Source organism: Colobus angolensis, unplaced genomic scaffold (assembly GCF_000951035.1).
Source record: "Colobus angolensis palliatus isolate OR3802 unplaced genomic scaffold, Cang.pa_1.0 Scaffold9, whole genome shotgun sequence".
Lineage (NCBI taxonomy): Eukaryota > Metazoa > Chordata > Mammalia > Primates > Cercopithecidae > Colobus > Colobus angolensis.
This window is the reverse complement of record NW_012122931.1, coordinates 1,664,009-1,680,209: the sequence shown is the minus strand read 5'-3', so window position 1 is coordinate 1,680,209 and position 16,201 is coordinate 1,664,009. Positions and strand designations below refer to the sequence as shown.

Sequence of the window (16,201 nt, the reverse complement as noted above, 5' to 3'; positions counted from 1 at the left end):
TTTGCTGGGGAACATGACCATCGCCACTACATGTGTCTCTCCAGAATGGAACAGAATATTACCGGCCAGATTTCTAAATAGTCCTAGGATATTCTGGCCATTTCATCCAATCAGGCAAGCGTATCAAGGGAAAGCAGATTCTGGGGTTGCAGAATCCTAGACACAGAAATGAGGAAGAGCTCATACCAGCTGTGCTGCTGCAATAAGGGGCATCCTTCAGTCCCAGGGACAAGGAAGGAAGGGCTGTAGTCCTCTTGGAGTGAAGGGAGTGTGGGGCAGGAAAAAGAGCATCGAGCCATGAGAAGTCTTGGTTCCAGCCCCACTGTATCTCACCAGCAAGTCCCTTCCCTTCTCTGGGCCTCAGCTTCTCCGCCTGTTCAGTAGCACAGCTGGAGAGAACTCATGTTTGTATATCACTGGTGTGATGGAATGAGACGATTTTTGATGGCTCACACATAAATATTTTACATTTCATGTTTAAATCACTGTGTATTTAACGTATTGGAAAAATAAGTACATCAAATCAATAATCTCAAGGATATCACTTAGGATGAGGCAAAAGCGGCTATTTTATATTTTTAAAGGTGAGTTGATTAAAACAAGTGATTAGTTTAAATGGAGGTGCAGCAGTGGTTATGCAGATCTGTCCATGTGATATAACTGCACAGAACTGTATGCACAACAAAAACATCCATGCAAGTAAAAATGGAGGAAATCCAAATAAGGCCTACAGTTCAGGTAACCCTCTTGTACCAACGCCAGTTTCCTGGTTTCGACAATGTGCTACAGTTATGTTAGATGTTATCACTGGGGCAATGGGGGAGGGGAGACCAGAAATCCATACTATTTTTTAACTTCCTGTGAATCTAAAATTATTTTAAAATCAAAAGTATAAAAAATGGAAATGGTCAAAACCATGGAGGGAATACACAGATGACTAAGGACTGGAAATACTGGACTGAAAGCTTTCTTGTTGGGAGGCGGAGGCAGAAGGACTGTTTGAGCCCAGGAGTTCAAGACCAGTCCGGGCAACATAGCAAGACCTCGTCTCTACTAAAACTAAAAAAAAAGATTAAGCAGGTATGGTGGCCTGCACCTGTAGTTTCAGCCACTCTGGAGGGGCTGAAGCAGAAGAATTGCTTGAGCCTAGGAGTTCAAGGCTGCAGTAAGCCATGACTGTATCACTGCACTCCAGCCTAGGCAACAGTGCAAGACCCTGTTTCAAAATCAGGAAAAGCTTTCCTGGGCAACTCCTCCAACAATCACTGTGGAAAACACACCAGGTTCTCTAGAGCAGACAGCAGGACTCCAGATGCTCCCCCATCCTGCCCTAACCTGCTGACTTCTATCCCAGCTAGCTATTTTATTTGTGATTGGCCACTCAAGCAGTTTTAGGTATCTCTTGCTCTCCCTCTATCAGGTAACACTTTCCAAGGGGAATGTGTTTGATGGAGGTACAGACATGGGTTTCTTTGTCTGGGCTCAGCTATCTAGTGTGTAGGGCAGAGTCTCAAATGACCACAGACACCACTATGCCCTCCATGCCATGCCCCTGGGGATGGGGTGTACCCTGGTGAGCAGACAAATGTTCTGGAAACTGAGCTCCAGCTTCCCTTTGCCTCCCAGAACCTTTGAGTGGCTGAGAGTTCATCCCCTCCAGCTCCTGAAAGCCTTGACCTCCACCAAGTGCAGAAGGGAAAACTGGGGCCCCGGCGGAGGCCAAAGTCACACGGTGAGCTAGGGGCCCAGTCAGGCCTGGAGCCAGGATGAGAGCTTCGGAGCTGCAGGGGACGTCCGGCCCTGAGGGGCAGGGACCAGAGTGGGAGACGCTGCTGTCCCGGAGGCAGCCCTCTCCGAGGATGGAGATGCCAGCTTGAACTCGGACAATGCCCACCTCAGAAACCTGGGCCGAGAGGCTCCCCACAAATTCGACAGATGGGAACTGTCAGCGCCAGGAGAGCCCCTGGGAGACCACCTCTTCCAACCAGGCATTTCACAGGTGGGGAAACCGAGACAAGGAAAGGACTGGTTCCAGACCATAAGGCCCGCTGGCGGCACAGCCAGGACCAAATCTCGGCTCAAGTGGCCCCCTTCCTCCCCCTGGGTCCGCCTGAGGCAAACCCTGGCAGGGCCAGGGGCGTCCCCAGCTCGAGGGCCCCCTCGGGGTCACGGCGACACACGAATCGGACACCCCGAGTTGGGCCGCTTCGGGGGCGCACTACTCGGCCCCAGCTACGGGTCCCGGCCGCGCACCCGACGTCGCAGTGGAGGCTCCGGAGCCGCCGCCAGCGTCGCGACAGGCAGGGGTGTCCGGTCACCTGCATCAACTCGAAGATGTGGTTCTCCTCCCCGTACCGGGGCATCTCGGGGGGGATACGGTGCGGGGCGGTGGTCGAGTCCATGTAGCCGTCGCGGCGCGCCGCTCCCTAGTAACCGTGTCGCTAGGGCCGCCGCGCCGTCTGCGTCATCAGCACGCGCCGCAGCCCCGCCCTGCAGGCTCCGCGCCGGGCCCAGATCCCGGAGCCTCGGTAGCGCGGGTCGCCCCGGCCCCGACCTCCTCGGCTGACGCGCTTTGCGGCTCGGGCAAGTTCTTTCCCCAACCCCGGCCTCGCTTTCCCCATTTGCGCATCTTAGCGGGGGACACCCTCAGGTGGCTTCCAGCTGGGCCTCCTCGTATCTGAGACCTTCGACGAAACCCAGAAGGGGCAGGTCGGCCCTCCGAGGCGGACCTTGCTTCTGGTTCTGTCAGTGCTCCCCGGCCCCGCTCCCTGTGCCTCAGTTTCCCCATCTTTAAAATAGAGATGCGGGAATAAATGCGAGGGAGGGTGTTTGAAGAGGGCGGGGCGTTTATGGGATGGGCCGGAGGTTCGAGGATCGGGTGGAAATCCTCAGCCTAACTCCTAGCGTCGAGCCCGGGTAGACCCCACCTCCGGCTCCCCGGCTCTGGCCCAGCCGCCACGTGACCCGATTGCTATGGCACCGGCAGTAACAATCAGGCCCGCGGCCCCGCCCCTTCTCGCCCGACCTCCCCACCCACCCTCGCCTCCCAAGTCCTGGGACGGGCCTCCCCTACCCTCCGGGGCACCGACACTCACGGAGTGACTTCAGCTTCTGGGTGCTCCGTGGAGTGAAGAGCGCTCTAGGACAAGCAAGGGTAAACAGCGATGACTGTGGGTGGGCCCAATCGGACCCCATCCCGGCCTCTGGGTCAGAAACTGGAAGCTGGGGTGGAGGATGGAGAGATGGAGGGGTCCGGAGGATGGAGGGGCCTGCATAGCTGTCTGGGTGGGTGGGGAGGGGAAGGTTCGCGCTGGAGACGGAGCTTTTCAAGTCGTGTGAATTCCCAGTGGGACGGGGCAGCTTGATGTTTTATTAGTCGCAACACTGAATAGGGAGCTCTTGTCTGTTGCCATTAATAGTAGGAACTGTAAGAGTTTGTTGAACTCTTAACTTTGTGCTATCGGCAAAACTCTGTTGTCTCTATACCTTATGGAGAGGGAAAATGGCACAGTCAGTGCAGACAGCCCCAGATTCAAGTCTTGGCTCCACTTCTTGCTGTGCGAGCTTGGCAAACTCTTTACTGGCTCCGTGCCTCACTTTCCTCGCCTATGAAGCAGGAACTGCTGAAGGATTTCAGGAGCCAGTGTATTGGAGAGTACCTGGCATGCAGTAAGCACACAATATATGGGGCTACTATTAGTCGTAGTATCTCATTTAATCGTTCCCACAACCCTGTGAAATAGGCACCTTCATTCCCATTTTACAGATGAGAAATTGGAGGATTAGAACAATGAGGAGTGGTTGGCTGGGTAACTTTGGGCGAATCACTTCCCCTTTCTGGGCTTCTTTCCTCATCAGTTGTTGATCATACCGCCTTAGAACCAGAAGGCCTCTTGAAGAAGAGGCTAATCCAAACTCTCTCATGTGACAGACGGATCAATTGAGGCACAGAAAAGGGAGAAATCTTGGCTAGGGCCACTGATTAAATCGGGCAGAGCCAGGGCATGAACTCCACATCCAGGCTCCAGCTAAAGCCCTTTTCTACCAGCCAGCAGCCCAGAGACATGCCCTCCCAATGTAAAAGCCAGCACTGTTGCCTCTTCACCTCCAAACCGCCTCCTTAAAGTGCGCACACCTTGGTAGGCTTGTCAAACCCGACTGTAAAGATAGCTGGGGAAGAAAAGGAAGCTGCCTCCCCCTGAACAAAGAACACAACAGCCATGCCTGCCATTTGCACTGGAGAGGTTTGGTTTGCTTCCTGGACATTTCTGAAATGACTCGCCTTTCTCCTCATTTATTTTAAGCCCTAGGCGCTTTTCCTACCATGATTTAATCTTCTTTAGCAGCCTGGAAAAATACAAATCAATTAAAGCCTAAAACCTATGGGTAATCATTTTTTTCCTCCCTCCTCCCCCAGATCGAGAAGTGCCCATACCCTGTGCCTTTCATCCACACTAATTTGGCTACAGTGGCTCTCGTTCAAGGGACGATCACTTCGGATAGCTTATTACAGCTCCTCTCATGACATTCCTGGCGTGCATGTCACAAGTTGCTAGGATCAAGAACGGAGTCAGTTTTGCTCTCAGCGGCTCTTGGGGCCACCAGCCAAGGTAGTGCTGTATCCCTGGAGAACTTGACAACCCCAGGAAGCCCCAAGAGGGTGACAGGGAGCTGGGCACACAAAGGGCAGCCCCCTGAGTGTTTAGTCCTCCTTGCTTTGGGTCAAGGAAAAGGGAAAGTCTAGTGGTCATGGAAGTGAGGCCTAGGGCTAGGGCTCCAGTCAGTGGCTGAACCCTAGAGAGGTCAGGCAGCTCTTCAGGCCCTTCGCATTCGCTATCCTCACCTCCACAGTCAGTCTGATGTCTGGTGTGTTTGTCTCTTAAGTACTACCAAGGAGAAGGGGAGGAGGAAGGAGGAAGGGAGAAAGAAGGGAGGGATCCAAGTTAAGAGCCCAGACTTGATAAAGCCAGGCAGAGCTGAGCAAGAAGTCCTGACTTGCCCATTCCTTATCTGGCCTCAGCTCCCTAATCTATCCTGTGAGGATAACCATGGTACCTGGCTCTAAGGCCGTGGTGAGGACTTGAGCTAACATGTCCTAGAGCCCCATCCCGTGACCCGCGCTGTTCTTAAGAGGACTGGAGTGAGCCACCCTTCTTCAGGCCAGGATCTCCTTGAGGGCTGGAGCACAGCCCCAGCTGTCCGGGCACCGTACCCACCCTCCTCCTGCAAATACCCCTCCAGCAGACAGTGGCCCTTCGTTCTCCAGGTTCCCACCTGCTTCCCTGCTTTATTTCCTAAAATGCTGTTCCTTTCACTCTTCCGCATGGTCTGCCTTCCCCTGTGAAAGACCAGCTCCTCCAGGGCAGGGAGTCTTGTTGGACACCCCAGCACCTGAATAGTGCCTGGCACACAGTAGGAACGCACAAGTGAATGAATGCATGAAGTGCTTTTCACCCTCTTGGCTTAGAAGCCTTCTGCTGTTCTTTTTTTTTTTTGAGACAGAGTCTCGCTGTGTCGCCCAGGCTGGAGTGCAGTGGCCAGATCTCAGCTCACTGCAAGTTCCGCCTCCCGGGTTTATGCCATTCTCCTGCCTCAGCCTCCCGAGTAGCTGGGACTACAGGCGCCCGCCACCTCGCCTGGCTAGTTTTTTGTATTTTTTAGTAGAGACGGGGTTTCACCGTGTTAGCCATAATGGTGTTGATCTCCTGACCTCGTGATCCGCCCGTCTCGGCCTCCCAAAGTGCTGGGATTACAGGCTTGAGCCACTGCGCCCGGCCCTGCCGTTCTTTCAAATGCTTCACCTGACACTGGGGTCCCTCAGCCTGACCCTGTCCACTGTCCTCTTCTGCACAGTCCCACGTCTCCACACACCAACCTCTGGCCCAGGGTCACACCCCCACTGCACACCTGTCTCACCTCTCCACAGCCTCCTTCTTCTCAAGTCCGGGTTCAAACATCCCTTCCTCCGGGAGGTCAAGCCCTTAGCAGTTCCTGCTGCTTTTGAGGTACACACCATGCCTATGATGGTGTCCCCTGCCATTGCACACACACACGCTTCAGCCACAGTCGCGTTGATGATTCTGATGATAGCACCACCACATTCCGGGCACCATGGTCCACGCCGTGCTCCTCTGGTCTCGTGTCAGCTCACCCCAGGCTGGGAGGCTGCTGCACACTGAGGCTTAGGGAAGATGGGCAGCTTGCTCAAGGTCAGCAAGAAGGGGTGGAACCAGGATTTGAATCCAGGCCTCTGATTCCAGGGCTCCAGCTCCTCTCATGACACTCCTGGTGTGCATGTCACAAGTTGCTAGGATCAAGAACAGAGTCAGTTCCTCTCAGCCTCTACCAACCACAGCTGTCACCATGATGGGGGAAAAGCCAGGCCAAAAGGGCACACGCCTCTTCTCCCTGGAGCTCCACCTATGTGCTCTCTCTAACTCTCCTGGAGCTTCACCTTTTGAGTGATTTGTAAGCCCTGGGCCAAGATTAGGGTAAGGCAAGTGATGCACTCTCAGCACAAAACTTAAGGGAATGCCAACAGTTCAATCATTGAGGTGGACATTTTTCACGTTTTAATGCAATTTTTTTTGTTGTTGAGACAGAGTCTCGCTCTGTCGCCCAGGCTGTAGTGCAATGGCATGATCTTGGCTCACTGCAAGCTCTGCCTCCCGGGTTTACGCCATTCTCCTGCCTCAGCCTCCCAAGTAACTGGGACTACAGGTGCCCGCCACCTCGCCCAGCTAGTTTTTTGTATTTTTTTAGTAGAGACGGGGTTTCACCGTGTTAGCCAGGATGGTCTCTCGGCCTCCCAAAGTGCTGGGATTACAGGCTTGAGCCACCGCGCCCGGCCTTTAATGCAATATTTTTAAAAAATCAAAAATAATGCCTAAAATCCATTTAGAGTAACATGTCAAAAATTTAAGTAAAGGTAGGCTCAGTATTACTGATTTCTCCTTTTGCCTCAGGTTTCAATATGGCAAGGTGCAGCAATCTTTTCTTTACAAATTCTGACGCTGCCAACTCATGCTCCTAATCCCAGCACATTGGGAGGCTGAGGTGGGAGGATCGCTGGAGCCCAGGAGTTTGAGACCAGCCTGAGCAACATAGGGAGACCCCATCTCTACAAAAAAAAAGAAAACAAGTAGTCAGGCATGGTGGCACGTACCTGAGGTCCCAGCTACTCAAGAGGCTGAGGCGGAAGGACCACTGGAGCCCAGGAGGTCAAGGTTGCAGTGAGTCATGATCACACCACCACACTCCAGCCTGCGTGAAAGAGCAAGACCCCTTCTTTAAAAAACGTTTTTGGGGCTGGGTACAGTGGCTCATGCCTGTCATCCCAGCACTTTCGGAGGCTGAGAAAGGTGGTTCACTTGAGGCCAGGAGTTCAAGACCAGCCTAGCTGACATGGTGAAATTCCATCTGCAAGCTCTGCCTCCCGGGTTTACGCCATTCTCCTGCCTCAGCCTCCCAAGTAACTGGGACTACAGGTGCCCGCCACCTCGCCCAGCTAGTTTTTTGTATTTTTTTAGTAGAGACGGGGTTTCACTGTGTTAGCCAGGATGGTCTCGATAAAATACAAAAAATACAAAAATACTAAAAATATTAAAATACAAAAAATACTAAAAATACAAAAAATAGCCAGGTGTAGTGGCACACACCTGTAATCCCAGCTACTCAAGATGCTTTTTTTTTTTTTTCTTTTGGAGACAGGGTCTCACTGTGTCACCCAGGTTGGAGTGCAGTCCTGCGATCATGGCTCACTGCAGCCTTGACCTTCTGGGTTCAAGCGATCCTCCTGCCTCAGCCTCCCAAAGTGCTGGGATTACAGGTGTGAGCCACTGTGCCTGGCCTATTTTTATCCTGATTGCTGAGTTTTTTGGCACCTCCTTAAGTTTTGCACGGAGGCAAGTGCCTTCCTCATCTCGCCTTAGTTGGGCCTGGGTGAGCCGGACACCATGGGAGGCGCAACAGGAAACCACCGTGCGTGAGTCAGCGTGTCTGCTCCATGTGGTGGGGACCAGCCGAGGATATGGCAGGTGTCATAAACCCCACCCTCCGCTCTCCTTTCCATAGGAGGTTGAGCTGGAAAGAGGCCCCTGCCCTGCCCGCCCTGGCCCTGGCCCCAGCCCCCCCCAAGGGAGCTGCAACTGCCCCTGTGTCTGTTGATAGTCACAGCCCTGTGGCTCTGCTGCAGAAGCATACTCTTGTCTTTCCAGGAGACCCACCCAGTGGCTCTTGAGGTGGCTCCCCTAAGGCAGCCTTGCTGGCTTTTGGCTCCAGGGATAGAGGCTCCGTGGCTGGGCTCCATCTTGCTAAAGGGCCTCTTCCCCAGCCTCCTCCAAGTTCCCTGATTTACCACACCCATCATCTCGCAGAGGGGCCATCTCCTGCTCTGTTCCTGTGTTTCCTTTCATTCCTCTGATGTCGTCTCCTCTGGCATCAACTGGGAGTACTCCCCCTACCCCGCCTCTGCTTTTTTCGTTGTTTGTTGTTGTTGTTGTTGTTGTTTTTGTTTTGTTTTGTTTTTTTGAGACAGGGTCTCACTATGTCTCCCAGGCTGGAGTGCAGTACTGCAATCATGGCTCACTGCAGCCTTGACCTCCTGGGTTCAAGCTGGACCCCCAGCTCCAGCCCTGCTCTGGACACAGCAGAAAGAAATATTTCCCAGCCTCGTCTTGTTCTCATTCCTATCCACCTGGGACCTGCTTGGAAGCTTGGAATGTGCCTTCCCTGCCCCAGTCCATGCTAAATGTTCTGGCCCCTTCCATCTCCAACATCTCCCTTGGACTAGACCTGACCTCAGCACAGCCTTCTCTGACCCCTGCTCATGTGGTGACATGTTCGAGCCCGGACTTTGTTCTGGAGGCAATGGAGGGGCAGCCGAGCGTGGCAGCACTGACGATGCTGGTTAGACGTAAGGAAGCCTAAGATCCAGGGTGTCTTGGGCACAAATTTGCTGTGACACCCCGGGCAAAACCTTTCCCTCTGAGCCTCACTTTCCCTTTAGCAGCTCAAGGGAGTTGGTTTTCTGAGTCCCTTCCCGCTCTAATGTGATAGAAATCTGTGGTCTGGAGCATTTTGCATGCACTCAGCAAAATTGTGATGTCGTGGAGCACACACCCATAGACTCTTCTGCCCACAGGAGGACTGTAGATGCTCTGTGGACCACCCAAATCACAGCAGGGACAGTCTGTGAGGTGCCAAGAGAGAGCCCTCCCCACAGCCTCCATGTTACTGATCACGGCATTCCAGCAATTAACAGGGTCAGAGAGCAGTCCACTAGCCACCAGCCCTGCCCTGAGAATGCGCAAACCTGAGACCAAGGCTCCTGCCCCCAGCCCAGAGCAGGCAGACTCACATCTTCTCAAACTAGACAGTCTAGTATTGATTCTTCTCCCCGCTTAATTCATGGGAGGGAATTCCCAGACTTGCCTACCTATTGCAGAGCAGCAGATGCTTTAAAATAATTTGATCCAAACTGATAATCTCCTGGTTTTATATCCTGTGGTATATCCCTTGATCCCAGGTTTTGCTGACACCACAGTGAGGGATTGGAGGCTGTGTGTGTATATGCGTGTGCTTGTGTGTGTATATGCGTGTGCTTGTGTGTGTGTGCGTGTATGTAGATACCCACATCTGGAGAAACAGAACCAGAGAAACTCTGTCCACAGCTGAGGGAAGAAGTCACATTTCATGGCAAAGAATGTGTTCATGGAGGGTAAATTTCGAGGTCAGGCTCAGCTGTGTCATGGACAGCCTGGGGGGTCTGGACAAGCGTGCAGCCTCCCAGGGCCGCGCTTTCTTCTGTGGGGAGGTGCTCACAGGTGCACCAGTGAGAGGGGACCGTGGGTATCCCTCTCACCTGACAGTCCTTCCCTCCAGAGCTGGATCCAAGCATTGGGTCCCAGGACCTCATCACTATCCTCTTTCTCCCCATAGATTCCTCCTCTCCTGTAAATGACCACAGAGGAAGACAATGAATGAGGTGAAAGAATCCCTTCGCAGCATCGAGCAGAAGTACAAGCTCTTCCAGCAGCAGCAGCTCACCTTCACCGCCGCTCTGGAGCACTGCAGGGAGAACGCCCACGACAAGATCCGGCCCATCTCCAGCATCGGACAGGTGGGGCTCCCGACCCCCACCCCAGCTGAGGGGCAACAAGCCCAGCCCCGCCTCATGAAAGATGAAACCACTGGGGCCCAGACAGGGGAAGCACATTTGTGCCAGAATCAGGACCCAGACTCAGAACCTAAATGGTGGAATGAGTCCTTCATTTGTTTCTCCACCAAATATGTAAGTGAATAACACAGCAGTTAAAGAGGCGGGCTTAAAACTCAGCCAGCTGGGGCTTAAGTCCTAGCTCTACCATGTGCCATTGTGGTGACCTCGAGCCAGTGACTTCACCTTTCTGTGCCTCAGTGTCCTCATCTGTGACGCAGGTTCGGTGGTCACCCATAGAAAACTGGGGATGTATTGGTGACCAGAGGGAGCCTGTCCCTCCCGTCAGATTCCACTGGGAGTTGAGGAACTGTGGGACGCCAAGCACACTGCCAGGTGCTTTCGCAGATGTTTTTATTTAACCTGCATCTCTTCCAGGGTTAGCTGCTGTCCAGGTTTGCTCTGTAGGACTTGGAGGCCTCAAGACCAAATGAGCCTTCCAGGAAGTTAGGGGCTGGAGCTGCAGTGCAGTTAGGAACACACACAGGCCAGCCCTTCGCAGCTTGGAGGGAGTCAGCTTGTGGAAGGGTAACTGCCCCAAGATGGGTGGGAACAGGTGCAGGGCTCAGAACTGCAGAGGAGAAACAGGCTTGGGAGGCACAGCAGCATCCTTTAAAAACTTTTTTTCTGGCCAGGCACAGTGGCTTATGCCTGTAATCCCAGCACTTTGAGAGGCCGAGGCAGGTGGATCACGAGGTCAGGAGTTTGAGACCAGCCTGACCAACGTGGTGAAACCCTGTCTCTACTAAAAATACAAAAATTAGCCGGGCGTGGTGGCGGGCACCTTTAATCCCAGCTACTCATCAGGGGCTGAGGCAGGAGAATTGCTTGAATCTGGGAGGCGGAGGTTGCAGTGAGCTGAGATTGCACCATTGCACTCCAACCTGGGCCACAGAGCAAGACTCCGTCTCAAAAAACAAAACAAAACAAAAAAACAAAAAAAAAATGAAAAAAAAAAACCACTTTTTTTCTAATTTTGGTAAAGTGTTTCCTTGATTTTTTAACTCAAAAAAATGTTAAATGTAGAGGCCAGATGCAGCGGCTCATGCTGGTAATCCCAGCACTTTGGGAGGCCGAGGTGGGTAGATCACCTGAGGCCAGGAGTTTGAGACCATCCTAGCCAACATGGTGAAACCCCATCTTTACTAAAATTCCAAAAATTAGCCAGGTGTGGTGGCATGCACCTATAGTCCCAGTGACTCGGGAGGCTGAGGCATGAGAATCACATGAACCCTGGAGGCAGAGGCTGCAGTGAGCTGAGATCGCACCACTGCACTCCAGCCTGGGCAACACAGCAAGACCCTCTCTCTCTCTCTCTCTCAAAAAAAAGTTAAATGTACAGAAAAGCAGGACCCATATAACCCTCACCCAGATTCACCAACTTGTGACATGTAGCCAATTTAGCCATATTTGCCCATGCATGCAGCCCCTGAGCTACTGGAAAATAAACTTCCTCTTCTGTAAACCTGGACTTCAGGGGAAGAAAGGAAAGAAGCTGCCTACATCCTTTTTCGTCCATCCTCCAGAAGCTTCAAAAGTTAACAAGTGTCCCTTCCCAGAATCTATATCAATGCATAAGGGAGTGGCCTTCTTGCCTTAGGTCAACTGAAGGCTCTTGGTAAATAGTGGCCTTGTGTTCTGAGTTGCCTCTTACCCCTCCCCTGCCCTCCCTAAACCAAAAGTGTCCAAAGGTTCCCTGCACACCGTGCCCCGCCCCCGAGTCCCCCCACCAATGCTCTGTTGTAGTTACACCTTGGGGCAGGTTCCTCCTCCTCGACCCCCACAGGTGCCCTTGCGGGTATGTGTGTCAAAACCCTCTCCCCCTTACAAAGCTGCTGTGTGCCTGGCAATCCTTGAGAAGGAAGCACTTCAGATTGTTTGGGGAAACATCCCTTAGCAACAAAAAGGCAAACGGTTACAGCAAGAAAACCCTGATTTAGATGTAGACCTTTGTGGGTGCTGGAGGAGGTGATACCTGCATCTGTCATCAGATTGTGGAGAGTAGAACCATCTGACCGTGAAATGGGTCTGTTAACCTGGCCTGGACCACAGCCAATTCCTCCCTAGGACAAGATCAGACCTCCTGCTCTGGCCCAACCTCGGATGCAGTCACTTGGTAACCCAATAAGCTCCACTTACTCGCCTGCCCCTCCTTCCTCCAGCTTGTGAACATAGTACAGCTGAAGCCCAAAGGATTCCAGTCCCTGCTGTTTCCTCCTCAGTATGGGTGGCCCACGCTGGCATTTCTCACAATGAACTCTCTAAGTGGGATGACAGGCACTGTGGCATTAAGTCAGGGGGCAGCCCCCTTTTGCTTTAGGTGGTGGTTGGTTCAGGTGGCATGGGGACAGGTGAGGGGTAGGGCACAGAGCCACTGAGCTGGGGACAACATCCAACTAAGCCACTGGTGCCCTGGGCAGGTTATTTCACCTCTCCAGACCTCCAGTGCTCATGTCATGGTACTCATCTGTAAGATGAGAATTTAAAAAGGTACCTACTCAGTGTGTAGGGTTTAGATGAAGACAAGTGAGAGCAGGCCTGTAAAGCCTTTTGCATGGTGCTGGAACACTTGATTTTATATCCATCTATCTATCTACCCATCCATCCATCCATTTAATTTAATTAATTTTTTTTTTGAGATGGCATCTTGCTCTGTTACCCAGGCTGGAGTGCAGTGGCGTGATCTCGGCTCATTGCAGCCTCCACCTCCCGGGTTCAAGTGGTTTTCCTGCCTTAGCCTCCTGAGTAGCTGGGACTACAGGCATGTGCCACCATGCGTGGCTAATTTTTTTTTTTCCTAGTAGAGATGGGGTTTTACCATGTTGACCAGGTTGGTCTCAAACTCCTGACCTCAAGTGATCCCTGCCCACCTCAGCCTCTCAAAGTGCTGAGATTACATGTGTGAGCCACTGTGCCCAGCCAATCCATTAATTTCATATCATCTCTCTATGTATCCATCCATCCATCCATCCATCCATAGAGAGAGAGACCACTATTTAGAGTGGTCTGTACCTTAAAATGCTTACACGTTACTTGCATCTCCCCCATGAATCATGGAGGGTGGGAGGGAGTAGGGTGGGTGCTCCTGGACATCTGTACCATACGCCAGCCAGGACCCGGGTTGGCATGTCCTCAGCTCACGTGGCGGTGGCCTTTGCAGGTGCAGAGCTACACGGAACATTACTGCAACAACTCCACAGACCGGCGGATTCTGCTCATGTTCCTGGACATCTGTTCAGAGCTGAGTAAGCTCTGCCAGCACTTTGAGGCCGTGCACTCTGGCACCCCAGTCACCAACAACCTCCTCGAGAAATGCAAAACCCTCGTTAGCCAAAGCAATGACTTAAGCAGCCTCAGAGCAAAGTAAGTCCCTCTGGTGCTGCTTTTGAGGCCCCGTGTGTGCCTGTGGGGAGGCCTCTGTCCTGCTTCTTTCCTGTTGCCTGGATCATGTGGCTCCCGTTAGACCACCCTGGGCAGGAAATCCCAGTCTCCACTCATTTACTGGAATGACTCGGATTCAGCAAAACCTTTTCTTTACGAGCATCGTAGACGTGGCAGGACACCAAGTGTCTCACGGGTGTTAGCACCAGGCAGGTGGAGAAGCGGGTGTACAGCCCAGAGCAGTTGCCCCCGGAAGCCCACAGAGATCCTCACTGACATGCAAAGAAGTGAACACTAGAGCTGCCTCCCAGGGGCAGCAGCACTGCCACTGAGGGCTCCTCATCCTGACAGCCTGGGAGCCCGCAGGACAGTGGGCCAGAGCCTGGGGAAGCTCTGTAGATACCAGAGTGAGATGAGCCAGAGGGATGAGCCAGCCAGTTCCTCACCCCCAACCCAGGTTTCTGCGGACCATGGGGCAGTGGTTTGCACCTCCTGTCTTTCACACCAGAATTACCTGGGGCCTGTGGCACCCTAGGCCTGGTTTGCCAGAATCTCTGGGGACAGAGAGCCTGAGCATGCTGTGTGTCCAGTTCTAAAGCCTCCCCAGGTGACTCTGCTGTGCCTGAGGTCTGGCAGCTGCTTGCCACAGCATGGCAAGTCCTGGGAGCATGGGCTCACCCGGCCCCCTGCCATCCTGCAGATACCCTCATGACGTGGTGAACCACCTCAGCTGTGACGAGGCCCGGAACCACTACGGAGGCGTGGTCAGCCTCATCCCCCTCGTGCTAGACTTAATGAAAGAATGGATCGCCCACTCTGAGAAGTTGCCACGCAAGGTGCTGCAGCACGTGAGTGAGCCCCAGGCACGCCAGGAGAGCACCAGGGGAGCCGCTCGTCCTGCCCAGGCCATAGGCACCCAGCCCGGGGCCACTAAACACAAGTGTAGACAGCTCACCAAAGGCAGCTTCAAACCCAGGGGATGTTCAAAACCGCCCTGGAGGCCCCCTGGTGGGAAACTGTAACTCAGAGCCAGGGAGCTGCATCGGTGGAGAGCTTTGCTATTTAATTTGGATTTTACTGGTTGGTCTTTTTTTCATTGGTACCCATGGCCCCTGCCACTTACTAACCCCAAAGGGAATCAGCCAATATATTACTGAGACTTTCTCTCTCTTGCTTTAACTTTTTTTTTTTTTTTGAGACAGAGTTTCGCTCTGTTGCCCAGGCTGGAGTGCAGTGGCGCGACCTCCGCCCACTGTAAGCTCCGCCTCCCGGGTCCACGCCATTCTCCCGCCTCAGCCTCCCGAGTAGCTGGGACTACAGGCGCCCACCACCACGCCTGGCTAATTTTTTGTATTTTTAGTAGAGACGGGGTTTCACCGTGTTAGCCAGGATGGTCTCAATCTCCTGACCTCGTGATCCGCCCTCGTGATCAGCCTCCCAAAGTGCTGGGATTGTAGGCGTGAGCCACTGCGCCCGGCCCTCTTGGTTTAACTTCTAATGTTTCCGCTTCTAAGCATCAGGCTCTGTGCTGATGAAGAGGAAACCCACTTACAGGAGTTGCCCAAACAGATGGCGTGGTAGAGGGTCCAAGGAGGGCACTGAACTGTCACCTAGGTCCTCTTTGAGCCACATCCGGCTCCAATGCCAGGCCTGTCCCTGCTGCGGGCTGCAGCTTTGCAGTGAGACACCAAGCTGGAGACCATCCGCTCCTTGCCCCACCACCAGCCCCAACTGTAGGCAAGGCACATGCTGTTTGCGAGCCAGGGATGCTCCCCTCCAGGATGGAGTGGGGGTGAGCGTGTGGAACGCAGTGTGTTTATATTTTATTGTTATTTTTTGAAATGGAGTCTCACTCTGCCTCCCAGTCTGGCATGCAGTGGCATGATCTTGGCTCACTGCAACCTCCACCTCCAGGTTCAAGCGATTCTCCTGCCTCAGCCTCCTGAGTAGCTGGAATTACAGGCACCCACCACCCCACCTGGCTAATTTTTGTATTTTTTTTTTTTTAGTAGAGATGGGGCTTCACCAGGTTGGCCAGGCTGGTCTTGAACTCCTGACCTCAACTGATGCACCCACCTCGGCCTCTCGAAGTGCTGGGATTACAGGTGTGAGCCACTGCGTCCGGCCAGAACTCAGTGTGATTAGTTCTCTGGACCACAGCCAAAGGGGAATAAACCCACCTTCCCTTTTCCTTTACTTGGGAGAGGGAGGCCATGACAGAAGCCAGAATTCTGATTTTATGGCTCCTGAGCAAGGGCAGTGACCTGGTTTTCACAGCATAGTTGAACCCCAAACATTGTAAAATGTGTCCCTGGCTTCTGAGCTTGCCCAAAGTAATGTCTGACTATTGGTTTTTCCCTTCACAGGGGACGACTTAGCTTCTGTATTGTTGCTTCCTCAGGGGGAGACAGTCGAGAATAAAAAGTATTCTACCACCTCTCTGCCTGGCTTGGTTTCCTAGGATTTATCCCTGAAAGAAAACCTCCATCTCCCCTAAGACATCAAAGGACACTGGGCAGTAGCCACACATGCAGAGCCTCAGCGGACAGCAGAGAGAGGCCGCCCTAGGCAAGGGGCAAGGGGGCGTGCCTGTCTCCAGTCAGC

General features: G+C 53.1%; 2 protein-coding genes across 6 annotated transcripts in view; one reads left to right on the top strand and one right to left on the bottom strand.

Moving 5' to 3' along the window:
- The window catches only part of AK8 (adenylate kinase 8), a 176,573-nt gene extending 173,621 nt beyond the window's left edge, over nt 1-2,952 (bottom strand). Inside the window, exon 1 of the mRNA XM_011931163.1 lies at nt 2,319-2,952. Within this exon, the coding sequence (XP_011786553.1) occupies nt 2,319-2,402 (84 nt within the window). The 5' untranslated portion in view covers nt 2,403-2,952. The remainder of the gene's footprint in view (nt 1-2,318) is intronic.
- Nucleotides 1,864-16,035, top strand: LOC105503995 (chromosome unknown open reading frame, human C9orf9). Of its 5 annotated transcripts, none has more exons than XM_011931166.1 (5): nt 2,470-2,583; nt 3,767-3,819; nt 9,940-10,120; nt 13,377-13,579; nt 14,298-14,768. In XM_011931166.1, exons 3-5 carry the CDS (start codon nt 9,977-9,979, stop codon nt 14,617-14,619), a joined length of 669 nt encoding a protein of 222 aa, XP_011786556.1. In that variant the 5' UTR covers nt 2,470-2,583; nt 3,767-3,819; nt 9,940-9,976; the 3' UTR covers nt 14,620-14,768. The 5 variants fall into 5 exon arrangements, with proteins under 5 accessions (XP_011786557.1, XP_011786554.1, XP_011786556.1 ...); XM_011931168.1 differs by lacking the exons at nt 2,470-2,583; nt 3,767-3,819 and adding exons at nt 3,032-3,154; nt 15,964-16,035 and having other exon boundaries at nt 14,298-14,445; XM_011931167.1 differs by lacking the exons at nt 2,470-2,583; nt 3,767-3,819 and adding an exon at nt 1,864-1,999.
- The last annotated feature ends 166 nt before the right edge of the window (nt 16,036-16,201 follow it).